The following is a 17,886-nucleotide window of genomic DNA, read 5'->3' as shown; positions in this document are numbered from 1 at the left end:
AGAAAATTACTGAGTAGGGGGCAAGGGACCCCGGCCCCCTAGAGTTGGCACCTATGTGGTCTGGTAACCCTAGGCACTACAGTCCTGCTTTGCTGCAACATTGGGTGTTTCCCAACGGAAAAGCTCTCCCTCTTCACTGAAGGCTTTGCTATTTTGGAACGAGACACAAAGGAGTCACAAACTGAGCTTGCCTATGGTTTGCTTGTTTTTTCATTTTTTTGTTGCTTTTATGTATAGAAAAGAAAAAGGCACACACATACACACAGAGCATCCCCTTATCGACAATCCCACCCCCTTCTTCTTCATCAGGCAATAGGGTTCTGCACTGGACAGAGTTGGGCAAAATTTCACACTTAGTAAATATAGCGTCGGGGTTCGTTAAGCTCCGCTGAGCCCCCTTCTCCCGGAGGGTGCGAGTTCTGTAATTGTCACAAGGCTATCATGACCCTGACTTCGTTTTCGTAGAGGTCAGGAATCACCCCCAGCGGGGACTGGACCATCTTGACGCTGGTTTTTCCAAAGAGTTTCTGCTCGTATTGGATGAGCTGCTGCCAAAAGCCGTTGTTGGGCCGGACGATGGGCCGGCAGCACTTGACCCAGGTGTGGGCGTTTGCCAGAGACATCGAGTGGTACTTCATCAGATAGGCGATGCACAGGGCGGCGGATCGGCTGACGCCCGCAGCGCAGTGCACTAGCGTCCGGCCTTGGTTTGATTCCACGGCGCGGATCTTATCGGCTACGGGGTCGAAGAAGTCCAAAAGGCGGGACGAGGGGCAGTCTGTTATGGGGACGTGGATGTAGTAAATGTCTGGGAAGTAAGTGTTGACCACCTCCACCGAAACGTTGATAACTGTGGTGATCTGGTTGGCATAGAGGAAGAGTTTGTTGTTGGCGGCCTCGCCATTACTGAGGAACAGGCTGTTTGTGATCCGGGAAAGGCCGTAGACAGACGGGTGCCTGAGTATGATAGGGATGGTTCCAAACACTGCATTCATCAAGGCGAACTTTAGACATCAGCTACGACAGGAAGCATCATTCTTGCTCGCTATGCTTTAGGGAGGCAAATGAGGCTTCCGGTTAGACAATGAGGAAAAAGGAACCAGAAGCTTTGCTCTTGGGAATTATAGGGACAGAAATACCTAGATTGTATAGAAACTTATTCATGTATGCGGCTACAGCGGCAAGAATGTTACTTGCCCAAGAATGGAAAGAAGAAGTCCCAGCAAAGGAAGAATGGATACAAAAACTTATGGAATATACAGCAATGGCAAAACTGAGCGGAAGAGTAAGAAAGCAAGATAACAAGCTTTTTATAAAAGAATGGAAATAGTTTATTGAATATTTACAGATATAGTGGTACCTCGGGTTAAGTACTTAATTCGTTCCGCAGGTCCGTTCTTAACCTGAAACTGTTCTTAACCTGAAGCACCACTTTAGCTAATGGGGCCTCCTGCTGCTGCCGTGCCGCCAGAGCACGATTTCTGTTCTTATCCTGAAGCAAAGTTCTTAACCCGAGGTACTATTTCTGGGTTATTGGAGTCTGTAACCTGAAGAATATCTAACCTGAAGTGTATGTACATTGTAAACAGATAAAAACACTGGCAGGATTATCATACTAACCTGCAGTTTCATAAGAGTATACAGTGGTACCTTGGTACTCAAATGGTTTGGCTCCCGAACAAATCAGCTCTCGAATGCCACAAACCCGGAAGTGAGTGTTCCGGTTTGTGAACATTTTTTGGAAGTTGAATGTCCAAACGCAGCTTCTGTGACATCCGAATGAGTGCAGGAAGCTCCTGCAGCCAATTGGAAGCTGCACCTTGGTTTTTGAATAGTTTTGGGAGTTGATCGGACTCCCGTAACGGATTAAGTTCGAGAACCAAGGTACCACTGCATATTTAAAGAAGATGAATAAATGAGCAAATTAAGTTAATTTGGATATGCAGAAGATATTAAAAATAAATTTAAGGAACTGCAGTATAAATAAATTTTAGAAAAAATAGACAATGAGGGAAAAGGCAAACTGAATGTGCAATATCCAGTAGCGGCTATCACCAGGGTTTTGGGGTTTTTTTACCTCCCAGGTAGGCGCCATCACCATTCTAAGAGAACAAGGGAGAAATTATTGGTGAGTTCCTAGCACCTCATTTTCTAGAAAAATTGTACTGGCTATTGCTCAGTGTTGGGAATTATTCATAAAGCGTTAGGATTAAAGATGTGAAGGCACTGAAGAATAAAAAAATACCTGCCAGTTTTTCTGGTTTCCCTTGCAGAGAACAGGGCTGGAGGAACCTGCAGATCTCCAAATGTTGTTGGACTACAACTCCCATCAACCCTGGCAATTAGCCCTGCTGGCTGATGGAGGTTGGAGTTCCACTCTAGAGGGATATATGCCGTTATATAAAAATCTTGCAAATCTTGCCAAAGTTACCAGGGAAAACAGCAGCACTTTGTGAGTCTTTGGCTGTACCTGTATATATTCCTGGTCAAACACCACCGGCATCTATCGTGGCCCCCAGACACACTGATTCAGGAAGTTGTTTGCTTCTTGAACATCATAGCCTTTCAATAATGTCTAAAAGGAGAAAAAGACATTGAAAACTTGGAGCTATTTCAAATGAAGTCCTTTGTAGTCAGCCCTAGCTCTCTGCACCCTTAACAAACCACAGTTCCCAGGATTCTTGGGTGGTTAGAGCCATGATGACTACTATTTTTCGCTCTATAAGATGCACTAGACCATAAGACACACCTAGTTTTTGGAGGAGGAAAATAAGAAAAAAAAATATTCTAAATACCAGAAGCCAGAACAGCAAGCGGGATCACTGTGCAGCGAAAGCAGCGATCCCTCTTGCTGTTCCTGGCTTCTGGGATAGCTGCGCAGCCTGCATTCGCTCCATAAGACGCACACAATTTCCCCTTACTTTTTAGGAGAGAAAAGTGAGTCTTATAGAGCAAAGAATACGGTATTTAAAATGGAACAATACTGCTTTAAATGTATAGTGCATAGTACAAGTAAAAGTGGGAGGGAAGGAAGACTAATGACTTGGAATATTTGTTGTATGAAAAGTTACAGCAGTAACTTACAGGATATGCACCCTTTGGAAAATGAAACAGTGAGACCACCCCAAAGCTTCTGAAGATGCAAAAGCAGGATTGTTTAGGACCACCTTGCTAGCACCGCAAGTGCAAATCCTCATGAACTGCATCCTAGTTGGATGCAACCCTTTAAAAGCATGGTTGTTATTTTGACTACCCTCGCCATCTTTGAATTTGCTCAGACCCGTACATTTGTGCATCTATGTGTATAAATTAGCACATGCAAATTTGCATCAGGAGCATTGCACCTTCTTAACTACCTAGAAATCAGCATTCTGCGATACTCTGTTTCTGTGAATTAAGTGTCAGAATTTAAGGACTCGTTTTGAGTTCAAGGTTCCAGGCTAAATGGCCCTTCTGCTCCCCTTCTCCAGGGTTTCTGGCAAGGATTTTTGCAACCCCTCCTGGAGATGCGAGGGGCTGAACTGGTGGTAAACTACTCAGCTACAACCCTTCTCCAAATCCCAAATCCTGTCAAGGCTCAGAAACTGATATGCCAGAGCAGTGAGATGGCCAAATTTGCTGAACTGCTCAGCAGGGTTGTTAAAAGAGAGAGAGAGAGAGGGAGGGAGAGAGAGAGAGAGAGAGATTGCAAAGGGCTGCAAAGGGACCCTCTCCAAACTGAGTGAATGGGCAAATATATTATCATTGGGTCTGAACAATGGTGGACTTGGTTTTTTTTCCAGATTTTAGCAGTGCCCTGTGCAATGCCAAAATTTGGTGCCCTCCTGCCTCTCGTCTTCAGCACCCTACAGCACCCTCTTGGCTAGGCGCCCAGTGCAGGTGAACTGGTCCCTCTCCTCTGAATCCTCCTCTGGATTGAATCCGCCTAGGAGCAACACTTTGGAGTTACAGCAGATAGCTAGATGAAGATGTCAACAAAATACAGTATATGTCATCTTTGAAAAAGGCAGATCCCACGCTAGGGATCATTGGGAAAGGAATTGAAAACAAAACTGCCCATGTCGTAATGCCAATATACAAATCTAGGATGTGACCATATTTAGGATAGGTAAAGGTAAAGGGACCCCTGACCATTAGGTCCAGTCGTGGCCGACTCGGGGGTTGCGGTGCTCATCTCGCTTTATTGGCCAAGGGAGCTGGCTTACAGCTTCCGGGTCATGTGGCCAGCATGATTAAGCCACTTCTGGCGAACGAGAGAAGCACAGAAACGCCATTTACCTTCCCGCCGGAGTGGGGACCAAGGAGCAGGGACCAAGCAACGGGAGCTCACTCCGTTGCGGGGATTCAAACTGCCGACCTTCCGATGGGCAAGCCCAAGAGGCTCTGTGGCTTAACCCACAGCGCCACCTGTGTCCCATATTTAGGATACTGTGTACAATTCTGGTCGTCTCCCATCAAAAAGGGCATTGTAGAGTTGGAACAGGTTCAGAAAGGACTTCTTCACACAGCACAAACTATGGAACTCCCTGCTGCAGGAGGCAGCGATGGGCACTGACTTGGACGGCTTTTGAAGAGGATCAAACAAATTCATGGGGGAGAGGGCTGTTGATGGCTACTAGCCACAATGGCTCTGCTGTGCCTCCACAGCCAGAGGCAGAAATGCTTCTGGAATACCCGCAGGAGAGTCCCCTTGGGCTCAGGTCCTGCTTTCCACTCAGGCCTCAGGTTGCCCACTGTGAGAAGAGGATGCTGGTCTAGATGGCAGGATCCGGCAGGCTCTCCTTACGCTGTTATGGCCATTCAGAGATAGACTGCCTTTGGACATGGAGGTTCTCCCCCCCCCCTCCTCATCCTTCCCTGACTTTGGGGATGGATTCTTAAGCATCGCTTCCTCCGCGCCCCACTCGCCCCACCAAAACCCCTTCTCGACCTGGCGACGGGGAGCTCTCCTTACCCACCGCCCACCCCAGACGCTTCCTGCGGTGCCCCCTCGTCCTCCTCCTCCTCCTGCTTCAGAAGCAGCGGCGGCAACGAGAAGGCATTGAGCCCTTCCAAGCCCCGGGGCCGGTTTCCAGGGCAACTCTGAACGCCCGATCCCATTGTGACCTCCGCTCCCTCCGCGGGGAGGCATTGCCCAGCCATGGCTCAGCGCAGTCCGGTCCAGTCCCCGGTTAGGGGAGGCGCCATGGAGGCGGGGAAACCCGAGGACGCCCCGCCGGCCGTGGTCACCTTCTTCCAGCCCCACGTCGGCGGCCAAGTGCTAGTGCTTTTCAGGTAAAGGGGGTGGGTGGATGGAGGGAGCGGGGCAAGCCCCCCCCCCCCCAGGGCACAGGGAGGTAGGGGAGGGGCTTCACTCGTGACACCCTCCCCCCTCAATCAGGAGTTTGCCCCGTTTTGCCTCTGAACATGTGCAGAGTTCTTTTCCTCCCTGAAAGGGGAAAATAATTTTTTTGGGCACAGGGAGGTAGGGGAGGGGCTTCACTCGTGACACCCTCCCCTTTCAATCAGGAGTTTGCCCCGTTTTGCCTCTGAACATGTGCAGAGTTCTTTTCCTCCCTGAAAGGGGAAAATAATTTTTTTGGGCACAGGGAGGTAGGGGAGGGGCTTCACTCGTGACACCCTCCCCCCTCAATCAGGAGTTTGCCCCGTTTTGCCTCTGAACATGTGCAGAGTTCTTTTCCTCCCTGAAAGGGGAAAATAATTTTTTTGGGCACAGGGAGGTAGGGGAGGGGCTTCACTCGTGACACCCTCCCCTCTCAATCAGGAGTTTGCCACCTTTTGCCTCTGAACATGTGCAGAGTTCTTTTCCTCCCTGAAAGGGGAAAATAATTTTTTTGGGGGGGTCCCTCTTTCACAAATGTAAATATTGCACAGTCCCAATGGAGGGCCCTTGAACATGTGCAGAGTTCTGCCGTTCCCTGACAGAAGAGGGAAGAGGCTTTGTTGCGTTTCCCCCCTTCGTGTCTGCATGAATTGCATTCCATGTTCAGGGGTAGCAAGACAGCCCCCAGTGACATGCCTCTGAGCATTTGCAGAGTTATTTTGCTTCAGGAGGGAAGAAGGGTTTATCTGTTGTTCCTCACATATAAAGCTTGTTTATGTGTCTCCTTTAGGGGTTGCAAGGCAGCCCCGTGGCTCAGCTTCTCTGAGAGTTTTTTCGTTGAAAGAAGAGGAAAGAGGGTTGGGGTTTTTTTGTCTTTCCACAAACATAAAGATTTATATTATGTGTATGTAAAAAATAATATTCTCTGCCTTATAGCAGTAGCTTTTGGTTAAAACAAAAAACTAGTGACCCAGAAACAGATCTCCCAACACCCTATATACTGGGCATTTTCAAAGCACTTAGCATATGCTCTTGAAATCTTTACAATAAGCATGCAATGTATATCAGTATAAATATCGTTTAGATATTGCAGAGGGCCTGAGATTAAGAAAGAAAGAAAGAAAGAAAGAAAGAAAGAAAGAAAGAAGGCCTGACTTTTCTTTAGGTCACGTGGTTAGAAAGGCAAGGTTCAAACCAGGGACTGCATGGTTTATTTAAATCTTAAAATGTTTATTTGCTCCCCCCCCCCAAAGAGGCTTACAAAAATAAGAAGGCAGCTATATCAGTGTTGCCGAAAAAGATAAAAACACATTCAAATCTTCCATAACATAATATTTCAGCCATCATCCAGCGAGCAGGAGAAAATGGCTCATGGAAAATTAACTTGCATGTGGTTCAGCCTCCTCCTAGCTCCTAGAATACACCAGTGTGAAGAGACAGTGCGGTGTAATGGTTATAGTGCCAGACTATGATGCAGGTGGCGCTGTGGGTTAAACCACAGAGCCTAGGGCTTGCCTATCAGAAGGTTGGCGGTTCGAATCCCCACGACAGAGTGAGCTCCCGTTGCTTGGTCCCTGCTCCAGCCAACCTAGCAGTTCAAAAGCACGTCAAAGTGCAAGTAGATAAATAGGTACTGCTCTGGCAGGAAGGTAAGCGGCATTTCCGTGCTCTGCTCTGGTTCGCCAGAAGCGGCTTAGTCATGCTGGCTACATGATCCGGAAACCATTAAAGCGAGATGAGCGCCACAACCCCAGAGTCGGTCACAACTGGACCTAATGGTCAGGGGTCCCTTTACCTTTACCTATGACCTGGGAGACCAGGGTTCGAATCCTCACTCAGCCACGATGAAGCTCACTGGGTGACCGCAGGCCAGTCGCTGTCTCTCAGCCTAACCTACCTCACAGGGTTGTTGTGATGGTAAAATCGGGATTAAGGAGAACCATGTGTACTACCTTGAGCTCCCTGAGGTATATAAATGTATGAAATAAAAAAGTGCTAGGCCTACAGGTGGATATTCCTAAATTGGTGGTATTTACTCCCTTAGTTTTGGAGGGAGGCAGTAGCAAATGCGGTTCTAACCAGGCGCCTTTCCCCCGTGCAGTTTGCTCAGTGGCAGCGAAGCCGTTTTAAAGAGGTTTTTACCCAAGAGTCACCTTTCTAAGGTGATCATTCGTGACAACATCAGTGTCCAGAGAGTGCACGATATCAAGGTACATTTCACTATTGAACCTCCTTACCTGAGCCTCCTGCTTGTGTTACATTTCAAATGCACAAGAGAATGTTTCTTTAGGCTGGTGAGCCAAATAACTATTGTGTATCCGGGAACTTGTTTGTATACCTCTATCTCTTTTATGTTCAAGAAGCTCCCTTTGTGTCAATGGAGGAAGAAGACATTCTTTGTGTCAATGGAGGAAGAAGGCGTTCTGTGCACACAATGTCCTTGCAAATCAACTCCATCCACAGGAATGAGCAGAGTTGTGGAGGTGGAAAGAGCTCCACATGGCTCCCGAACCAGGAATACTTTGGCTGCATTCGCACAGCGGTTTATCCCATTTCCCCAGCGCTTCCCTGTTAATTTCAGCATTCTATTTGAGCTTTCATACAACGCAAAAGCCACTTCTGGAAAACTAATGGAATACAGTGCATATTGAGCATTTTGTTTCCATGTTTTTGAGCCCCCGAAAATGTGTTTGCAGCCCCCAGTTTACCTGGAAAATTGTGGGAGTAAAGCAATGAAATTTGGGGTAGTATACTGGCATACGTCCCCCCCCCCCGCTCTTTTCATGGGGGAAATAGAAGCACACTGTATGTGGAAAGGGCGGCGGCGGAGCAGTTAATGACATTATCCAGTGACATGCACGTCTGAATGCACCCCTAGGTTACACAACTGGATTTTGTGTTCAAGCACAACAAACCCGCTTCTGACCAGGTAGAGTGGCATGAATTTCACACACAAGCTCCGATTGGCTGAGTAGTTTGTAGGGCTTTTCCTTCTGTATATTTGGTTATATGCCTCTCTTCCATGAATGGAGAAAGACAGAACCTCTCTGTTCCTTAATCCTCAGATTATGCACCGGTTTGGTTCAGCTTAGAGTGTTATTAAGACTTTTCTCTCTGGACTTTTGTCTGTGTTTATTTAAGTGACTTTGCTAACAGTTGCTTCCGATTTCTTAAAGCTCAAGCACATTGAAGAAAGCAAAAGGAAGATGGGCAGTCTCATCGACCAGATGATGAAGAAGTTTGTGCATGACCAGCAGAAGAAAATGAACCGCTGGAAGAAGGAATATGGCCACTACCAGAGAATGCTGGAGAAGATTGACCAGAGGGCCTGGCTCAAAGCCCACACCTCAACCTTTGCACTGCCGGAGCTAACAAAGGCCAAGGATGTCACAGGATGGAAAAATGTGAACCTGCCACAGCAAAACAGGCTTAGGTAACTTGAGTGACCATGAGCTAGAGGAATGGCTTCATGGTTCCACTTGGCACAGAAAATCATCATGAAAAAGACCCATGCGTCTCCCCCCCCCCCCCACAGGCTTTCCTGCTGGCTTGTCTCATTAGGATAATGGAATTAAAGTTAATACAAGGCCTTCACAGCATTCATGTGGCACAAATGTTTCTGTTGTAGGCCTTTAATTGGATTTTTTTTGATGTTCAGAGGGCTTTATGGTCTTTTTGCAGGTCCAGCCTTACCATTAGGCAAAATGCAGCAGCAGATTTAGGGTGTTATGGAAAAGTTGCAAATTGTTAGCTATTGACCAATTTATTGTTATTGTATTCTTACTGACAGGAAGGGGGTAAGGTGCCTGTGGGTTGGTTTGGATTTTTTTGCCTCAGGTGCTAAAATACCTCAGTTTGGCCTTAGATGCTTTGCAACTTGATTTGGGGTGGGAGGGGGCACCAGGCTGCTCTGCCTCAAGCGGCATAATGTCTTGGACTGTCCTGGTCTTTTGGTTCTCTACAACCTGTTACTCCCTGTTTACAGATAGTTGATTGACTAAAGCTGAGAGAGAAATAGTGACTTGCCTAAGGTGAGTCTGTGACCATGGCGGGGGGGGGGGGAGGTATTTGAACCAGCTTGTCCAGATCGATCAGATGTTTCCAAAAGAAGATGCATTTGGAAAGTGCAATGAAATGGAACATCCTGGGTCTGTGGGGTCCTTTTCTGCAGGTTGGTGTTCTGGTATGCAGCTGGCTGGCAAAATTTGCATGGCACTACACAACACCCCCATTCCCAAACACCAGTTCTATCTGCATTGCAGCCAAGGTTGTGCATAGCACACGTTGAAGGAGACAGAAGTACCTGGGTTTATTTAGTGTCTGTACCCTGCTCTTTAGTCACAAAGACTCCCATGGCAGCTTACAAACAATCAGATATAACTGTTGCTGTCTGCAGGCCTACAACGTAAAATACATGGCACACAAGGAAAGAAGTATAGGGATGGAAGAAGAAGAGAGCAGACCCAAGAGCACGTCTTAAAGTAAAAAAGTAGTTCTTATAATGACCAACTGGAAACAGTTCAGCGGCCAGAGATGCCTGATGAAGCTAGTCTTAGGAACACAGGAAGCTGCCTTATACAGAGTCAGGCCATTGGTCCATCTTGCTCAGTAATGTCTACAATGACTGGCACACACCATGAATAAATGTATACATCTGTATCATCTCTGCTTACCTGCCTTTCTTCCTTAAACTAAAACCCCTTGATGATGTAGTCTTTTCTCAATCTGCCGGACACACAAACAATTTAGCACCCTCCTCTTCATGTCATGCAGGCAGCAACAGCCCTCCAGTGGTGAGCCTCTAGGAATCCCTGAACTTGAATCCTCTTATACCACTCACATAGAGAAACTACTAATAAGTACTTCTTTTATTTATTTCTCTATGTGCAGTGGCGTAGCGTGGGTTGTCAGCACCCGGGGCAAGGCAAGTAATTTGCGCCCCCTAACCCGTGGATTTGCGCCCCCTAACCCGTGGATTTGCGCCTCCTAACCCCCAGATGTTGCGCCCGGTGCGGCCGGCCCCCCCTGCACTCCCCACGCTACGCCACTATGTGGCCAAAAGATGCTGCCAGCTATCAGCAGAGATGTCTGATGAGCTGAATAGGCAATGAATGGTGTCCTTTATGTTTACTCTAGACACCTGACTTGCAAAAGCAATAAAGATCTAATTCATTTCTGTGACATACATTTGCAAGGGATTAAGACAAGAAGATATTGCCTACATTGATCATCTGTGCTAAAGGGGCAGTCTCATATGGTAAAATTGGTCTGTACACAACTGAGTTGAGATTGTCAAGGTGAATTTTCTCATCTGACATCACAACAGGCTGATAGCAGAATGCACGTTTTTGTGTGTGCATCTCACACACCTGCACAGAAAACTGGACAGCTGACTGCCTTCCAATAATGGTTCTGTTCTCTCAGGTGCCTCCCACCAGCTTATGGATATCCTGGCTCAAGTTCGCACTAAAAGACAGCACCAGGACTGACTGCAAATTGCCTCTTAGTGCCTGACAGTTCATTCTGCTAATGCCTGTACTAGGCACAAACCCTGCCTGCAGTGTTCTTGCTAAAGACTTGTCTGTTTTCGGCATCATTCTGGGTGAAGTCTCTTCCTGTCCCTTGATCATCCAGAAAGAAAGGACCTAGGTGACTGGAGATATGGTGGCCACAACTCCTATGAGGCACCAACTCACTTGTAGGTTTGAAGTCCTATCCCCAGAACTATAATGGTTGTTGCTTCTGACTTGTCCTAGCTCCCAGTGCTCCCAGGTCAGACCTAAATGAGCATGGCAGGTGGGCCACTGTTGCTTACCAGGAGGGGCAAAGCAGTGTGCAGGTCAGCATGTGCCAAATAAAATAATAAGCAAAGTTCACTGGATAAGCCCAATGAGTCATCTAGTATAGCACCCTGTTCTCACAGTCAAGCAGAACCCAATGACAGGAGCCCTGTCCTCTCCTGTGGTGTTCACCAGCGGATATTCAGAAATATTACAGTGGTACCTCGGGTTAAGTACTTAATTTGTTCCGGAGGTCTGTTCTTAACCTGAAACTTTTCTTAACCTGAAGCACCACTTTAGCTAATGAGGCCTCCCGCTGCCGCCGCGCTGCTGGAGCCCAATTTCTGGTCTTATCCTGAAGCAAAATTCTTAACCTGAAGCACTATTTCTGGGTTAGCGGAGTGTGTAACCTGAAGTGTATGTAACCTGAAGTACCACTGTACTGTGTCTGACCATGGAGGCAGACTATAGTCATTGTGGCTAGTAGCAGTTAATAGGTTTATCCTCTATGAATCTGTCTAATCCTCTGTTAAAGACACCCGGGCTGGATGGGCTTTGCTGGCATATTTGTACTGCGACAATCTTCCTGCATCAATCCTGTAGCTGGGACTTGAGGCTCACAAGGGATGAGGCAGGCTGAGTTGGACGGATTCAGGTGGAAGTAAGCCCAGACATAACAAGTCCGGGCAGGGCAAGCCTGCTGACTCGGCCACAGCATTCTCTGGGGATCAGCAGTCAGGACCATGGATAGCTCCAGGTACATTGTGCTACCTGACCCGTAGGATGCAACCTTAGCAAAGGATTCTCTGATGAGATCCCCCAACAACATCTGTAGTGGCAGGTGTCCACATGCACATTTTAGCACACCTGTTTTGCAGAATTGTAAAACTGTGTGAGAAAATGCAGAGTCAGGTGTTGTCTGGATGGAGTGACAGTTTAGCACAGTTTAGATGTGTGTTTCATGTGTTGAAATGCTGCTTCGGAAGTCAAACGTTTCAGCTTTCAAACGCTGAAAACCCAGAAGTGAATGCTTCCATTTTTCAAATATTTGATGTACGTTCTTAGAATGTACAGTAATTGTTTAAAACATTTATTACTTAATTCTTTGATTATAACTATTTTAAGTACTTCTCACCGTGATGCATTAATATTTCTGACTTTTAAAACTTATATATTTATACAAACACCATTTTAATTTTTTATCAAAACATATTTTCTTAAGCTCGCTCCCCGGTGTGTTCCTTTTCCCTTTTCTAGATTGTAACCCTGAAGGCAGCGACTGTTTTGTTTAAAACTGACTGGATTTAGGGCTCTTTATATATAAATGTGTAATAAATGACATATATATATATATATATATATATATATATATATATATATATATATATATTTGATATAAGCTTTCGCTTGCGTCGTCTTGGCCACGTCGCCAGACGAAGCTTTTGCCGCTCTATCACCTGAGGTAACAGCGTGGCAAAATGGCCGCCGACGCCTCCACCTGGACAGCGAACCGCTGAGCCTCGAGGAGCTTCCCGCCTTTTTTTTATTCTAATCAAGCGGCGTCCGCATCCCTATTCCTTGATTGGCGCCTTGCCGGCCCCGCCCCCTTTCCATTCCCCGCCCTCCGCCTTCCACACAACTCCCGCGAGATCTCCGATCCTCCGGCAGCCCGACGAGCCTCGCAGACGAGGCGCGCGTGATTCGGGAGCCGTTCGGCGCCCTCGCCGTCGGAGAGGGGAAAGAACAGAACGTGGGGCGCCGCTGTCGTAGCGGCCGCGTCACGCCGCTCCCTCGGGTGGGGTGGCGCGTCACATGGCCAGGAGCGGAGGGGCGCGGCTTGCCGCCGTCACGTGTCGCGCGGCCCCGCCCCCTCGCTAGCCCTGGCGGCGGCGCTGAGGCGAAGCAGCCAGGAGGAGGAGCGGCCGGGCGCAGCCTCAGCGGCGGCGTCGCCTATGGGGAAGGCAGCCGCGCCGCTGTGCAGCGCCGGCACCCGCGGGCTGGTCTCCCTGCTCAGCGCCGTCCCTTGCCTGGCCTGCAAGCAGCCCCCTCGCCGCCCTCCTCCTCCCCCCGCCCTCCTCGTCGCCATGAGCCTGGCCGGCGCCACCACCCTCGAGGGGCCCTTGCCCTCGACCCCCGCGACCACCCCGACCTCGGCCGGCCCCGGGCCCGACACGTACAAAGGCTGGCTCTTCAAGTGGACCAACTACCTGAAGGGCTACCAGCGCCGCTGGTTCGTGCTTAGCAACGGGCTGCTCAGCTACTACAGGTACCGTGGTACACTTTTTTTGCCCGGGCATTCCTTTGCTAACGTTTGTGAGTGCGCGAACTTTAGGGGCAGTGTGGTAGTTGTTAAAGGGAGGGGGCAGGCGCTTGTGGGGCGCGCGAGTACTGCGCTGCTGCAGACTAGGGGGTAGGAGAAGTCGACGTGGCCCGTTACTAGTAGTATTACGGCAACGCTGACTGTCTAATGTACAGTATAGCACTCGAGAGAGGGGGGTCGTGGTCGTGTGACATGGGTGCTGTGCAGCTGCTAGGATAACTCAGATGATTTCCGAATACTGCTGCTGCTCCCACCAGCAACAACCTGCCGCCCAGCAACTCACCAGCAACAACCTGCCACCCAGAGTGTATCTGTGATCCTTAGTTCGATGGTTCCAGTTACAGATAGGTAGCCGTGTTGGTCTGCCATAGTCAAAATAAAAAAATTCCTTCCAGTAGCACCTTAAAGACCAACTAAGTTAGTTCTTGGTATGAGCTTTCGTGTGCATGCACACTTCTTCAGATACACTTCAGATAGTTTGATGGTAGAGCATTAATTTGCGTGCAAAAAGTCCCAGGTGCAATCCCTGGCCTGTGTAGGTAGGACTAGGAGAGACTCCTGTCTAAAATCACGGAGAGTCACTGCCAGTCAGTGCAAACAGTACTGACTTAGATGGACCAATGTTTCTGACTCATAGAATCCTAGAATTGTAGAGTTGGAAGGGACCCTGAGGGTCATCTATTTCAACCCCCTGCAATGCAGGAATCAATGGCCATAGCTCAATGGTAGAGCACCTGCTTTTCATGCAGAATGTCCCAGCTTCAATCCCTGCTATCACCAGGTAGGGCTAGGAGAAGCTCCCTTTCTGAAATCTTGGGAGAGCTGCTGCCACTCAGTGTAGGCAGTTCAAAGCTGTGTGGGCCAATGACCTTACTCCATATAAAGCTGCCTTCTATAATAGGGGAAGGGTTGTAGGCAGCTCACTGTTAGAGCATGTGCTTTGTAGGCAAAAGGTCCAAGGCTCAGTCCTCAGTAGCATCTCCAGGTAGGTCTGAGAACGACCCCTGACTGAAACGAGAGTTGCTGTCAGTCAGTGTTGACAGGACTGAGCTAGGTGATCTGATGTAGTATAAGGCAGGCTCCTATAACTTTTTGGGAAATTGTGTTAATGCTGCGTTTGTTTGCCTGCATGCTCAGCTACTGTCTGAATTGTGACAAATGAAAGATGGAGTAGTGCAGTTTCTACAAGCAGCATGTGGTAGTGTGTCCCACCACACTGTAAAACATGCCTTCAATGTAGGTCTCTTTTCTGTTGAATTAGTAGCTGCAGTCAGAGTACCAGTTGTGTTAGTGGAGGGATCATCCTGAAAATTCATGTGTTTTTAGCGCTTCAGGTGAAGGCACTTTGCAATAACAGTAAGAAGAAACTAGTTCCTGCCTGCAGGAGTTTATGGTCTAAGCTTCAGCAGCTGGGAAAACAGGGAAGGGAGGGGAGTGGCAGGGTAACAAAACAAATAAAAGAAAAAAGGGGGGAGGATACAATGAGAACGGGGAAGACGGGAGCAAATAGTTAGCAATATCTTTGTGCTCAATTTCCAGAGAAAGGGTATTTTTTGTTTTTGCAAAAACAGGCTTAGAAGAGATCTGTGGCATAAAGCTTTTTGGGTGAAAGCTCACTTGGTCAGATGCACACAGAGGAAAAATGGGTTATAAACAATGGAGACAAAGACCATGAAATTCAGATGGTAGTGATAGTTCTCTCTCTGATAAGAATAGAAGGTTCCGCAGGTAATGCTTTTGCCATGCTAATTTCTTGCCTAAGAAGAGAACTGCTTTCAATTATTGATTAGGTTTAGTTTAACCTAATTTGCTAATGAGTACATTAGCAAATTTTGGTTTTCGAACAGCTTCGTTCTTGAATGTTTTGGCTCCCGAACTCTGCAAACCCGGAAGTGAGTGTTCCAGTTTGCGAACTATTTTTGGAGGCTGAATGTCCGCCACGACTTCCAGAGCTTCCTGCAGCTAATCAGAAGCCACACTTTGGTTTCCGAATGTTTTGGAAGTGGAATGGATTCCGTTCGACTTCCAGTGTAAAACTGTACTACTTAATCAATTTAATGCTGTATGAATTTCTGAATTCTTGTAATCTGAAAGGTTAGGCTGGAAGCTGTGGGTCCAGCTTTTGGAAACTTGGTGCCTTCTTTATGTTTTGGAGTTGTGGTCATTTTCACACTATGGTCTTCTAGGCCTTTAGTAGAAAGTTGCAATAGCTGGAAAGAGCTCTGGTATTGTTTTTTGTTTTTTTTTTAGAAGAAGAGTTTGGATTTGATATCCCGCCTTTCACTCCCTTTAAGGAGTCTCAAAGCGGCTAACATTCTCCTTTCCCTTCCTCCCCCACAACAAACACCCTGTGAGGTGAGTGGGGTTGAGAGACTTCAGAGAAGTGTGACTGGCCCAAGGTCACCCAGCAGTTGCATGTGGAGGAGCAGAGACGCGAACCCGGTTCCCCAGATTACGAGACTACCGCTCTTAACCACTACACCACACTGGCTCTCGAGCTCTGGTATTGTTCTGTCTTCTTGCTTAGTGTGAAAAGAATAGGCACTCTTTTGTCAGATATAAGTATTTAAATACAAGTTTGTTTCCTGTTGCACCAGTGACGGCTGCTGGGAACGCAAGGCTTCTTATACAACAGGAAAATTGTCTTCCCAGATGCATGTTGGCAGTGGTTCTCCAAAAACATCTTGAATGAAGAATGCTTCTAGTTTGCTTTTGTGAAATAGCCAAATGAGTATTGTATAGGCAAAGTCTGAAAGGAAATAAATAACAAATTATTGCTTAAATATTTATATCCTGCCTTTCAGTTCATGTAGTGCTTTTGTGGCATCCGCAACAAATGTTAAAACCGAACAGAATCAATAAAATTGTCTGCGGTCTTTGGGTTGTCTGGATAACAGGCACAGGTAAGGTTGGCTAACGTTGTCAAGTGACTTGCTGCTCAAGTCAACTTACTCATTTACTCATTGCTTTGTTTCATGTATTAGCACTTTTGGATCAGTGGGTGGAAAAATATGTTGCACTTTACAACAATCACAGACGCTTAGATTCTGGATTCGCACCAAACCATCCACTTTATATTGTGAAATGACAGGTTTATAACATAGACCAGACATTTCAAGCTGCTTTTATTCAGGCTTTGCTTGGTGTGGAGCAGTGGCTTATTCTGTTGATACTTATATTTTTAGTACTGTGTTGTAAGCTTCCCTAAGCCTGTTGAATGGAATAAGCAGCATTTGTAAGATGACTGCATTGAACAATTTTATAACTTCCTGCCTTCAGGTGGCTGATTGCTTTTTCCATGTACCACTAATGGCTTTTGTTTGTGATAGAGAGAAGTCAAGGGGAATTTGCATCCCTGCACCTCTATTTTGGGGACGTGGGTGGCGCTGTGGGTTAAACCACAGAGCCTAGGACTTGCCGATCAGAAGGTCGGCGGTTCGAATCCCCGCGACGGGGTGAGCTCCTGTCATTTGGTCTCTGCTCCTGCCAACCTAGCAGTTCAAAAGCACATCAAAGTGCAAGTAGATAAATAGGTACCGCTCCGGCAGGAAGGTAAATGGTGTTTCCGTGCGCTGCTCTGGTTCGCCAGAAGCGGCTTAGTCATGCTGGCCACATGACCCGGAAGCTGTACGCCAGCTCCCTTGGCCAGTAAAGCGAGATGAGCGCTGCAACTCCAGAGTCGGTCACGACTAGACCTAATGGTTAGGGGTCCCTTTACCTTTTACCTCTATTTTGGGGTAGAAATGGTTCTTAACAGCTACACTCTTGAGTGGCTATGGGTTGTATCTGATATTAGTCCTACTTAGAGTATAGAACCATTGGAATCGATGAACTTTAGGACTAAAACAAATGTGACAGGTGAAGAAGCATATCGTTTGTCAGGATTTTAGAGAGATGTGATGCATAAAGTCAGTTTTAAAGCATGATTCTGCTATTATATTATTTATCTAGGTATCTCACATGAATGTGGTTTTACTGATTGTATTCCTTTTATTGCTTTTGCACCTAGTGTAATTTGTGAGAGCAAAAAAATTGGGGGAATGTTTTCTGTCTGACAGCTTTAGGGGCATCCCTGCATCAATAACACAAGAAGAGCCCTGCTGGATCAGGCCAAAGGCCCATCTAGCCCTGTATCTTGTTTTTACAGTGGTCAACCAGTTTCTCCTCTGGAAGCCCTGCTAGCAGGACCAAATTGCAATAGCTTTCTTCCAGCTTGGGATTCCCATGAATTAATTTCCCCATGAATTATTTGTTTCAGTGAATTCATGATCTTGTTTCTTTCATAGCTGAAGAGTTTAGGTCCAGGAACATGATAGATAAAAGCAATAAAAAGTTTTTATCAGAAAGAAATATATCAACTTACCTCTATCTAGCCTTTAATAACTTCTATTGATGCTTCAGGTGAAAATCCTCACTCTCCAGGCAGGATTCCTAGAACACAGCGCAAGGTTTCATACATATTG

The 17,886-nt window shown here is 47.0% G+C and overlaps 3 protein-coding genes across 5 annotated transcripts in view; 2 read left to right on the top strand and 1 right to left on the bottom strand.

Annotated features, from left to right (window-relative positions):
* Positions 1-192: 192 nt before the first annotated feature.
* On the bottom strand, positions 193-4,981 carry DUSP18 (dual specificity phosphatase 18). 2 transcript variants are annotated; one of them, XM_081175208.1, is made up of 3 exons: positions 4,959-4,981; positions 2,471-2,575; positions 193-1,050 (listed from the first exon to the last, which is right to left on the bottom strand). In XM_081175208.1, exon 3 carries the CDS (start codon positions 993-995, stop codon positions 429-431), a length of 567 nt encoding a protein of 188 aa, XP_081031334.1. In that variant the 5' UTR covers positions 996-1,050; positions 2,471-2,575; positions 4,959-4,981; the 3' UTR covers positions 193-428. The 2 variants fall into 2 exon arrangements, with proteins under 2 accessions (XP_081031334.1, XP_081031335.1); XM_081175209.1 differs by having other exon boundaries at positions 4,955-4,975.
* A 135-nt stretch (positions 4,982-5,116) lies between these two features.
* Positions 5,117-8,922, top strand: LOC308576018 (uncharacterized protein C5orf52 homolog). The gene is made up of 3 exons (XM_081175213.1): positions 5,117-5,274; positions 7,425-7,533; positions 8,500-8,922. The coding sequence occupies exons 1-3, from the start codon at positions 5,141-5,143 to the stop codon at positions 8,758-8,760; spliced, it is 504 nt and encodes a 167-aa protein (XP_081031339.1). The 5' UTR covers positions 5,117-5,140; the 3' UTR covers positions 8,761-8,922.
* Positions 8,923-13,035: 4,113 nt separating this feature from the next.
* Positions 13,036-17,886, top strand: part of OSBP2 (oxysterol binding protein 2) — a gene marked incomplete at its 5' end in the record, with an annotated part of 180,987 nt that continues 176,136 nt past the window's right edge. For both annotated transcript variants that reach the window (XM_081174816.1, XM_081174815.1), the window contains one exon: positions 13,036-13,369. In XM_081174816.1, the coding sequence (XP_081030942.1) occupies positions 13,056-13,369 (314 nt within the window). The remainder of the gene's footprint in view (positions 13,370-17,886) is intronic.

This window comes from Podarcis bocagei, assembly GCF_964188305.1.
Source record: "Podarcis bocagei genome assembly, chromosome: 16".
NCBI lineage: Eukaryota > Metazoa > Chordata > Lepidosauria > Squamata > Lacertidae > Podarcis > Podarcis bocagei.
The sequence above is the reverse complement of the archived record's forward strand: the minus strand, read 5'-3'. Positions and strand labels throughout refer to the sequence as shown.

What these genes read in the sequence shown, in the direction of transcription:
- DUSP18 (XM_081175208.1), bottom strand. Translation starts at nt 995, where the DNA reads ATGAATGCAGTGTTTGGAACCATCCCTATCATACTCAGGCACCCGTCT.
- LOC308576018 (XM_081175213.1), top strand. Translation starts at nt 5,141, where the DNA reads ATGGCTCAGCGCAGTCCGGTCCAGTCCCCGGTTAGGGGAGGCGCCATG. An exon ending in CAAGTGCTAGTGCTTTTCAG is followed by an intron (nt 5,275 to 7,424) that starts GTAAAGGGGGTG and finishes TCCCCCGTGCAG; the next exon opens with TTTGCTCAGTGGCAGCGAAG. An exon ending in AGAGAGTGCACGATATCAAG is followed by an intron (nt 7,534 to 8,499) that starts GTACATTTCACT and finishes GATTTCTTAAAG; the next exon opens with CTCAAGCACATTGAAGAAAG.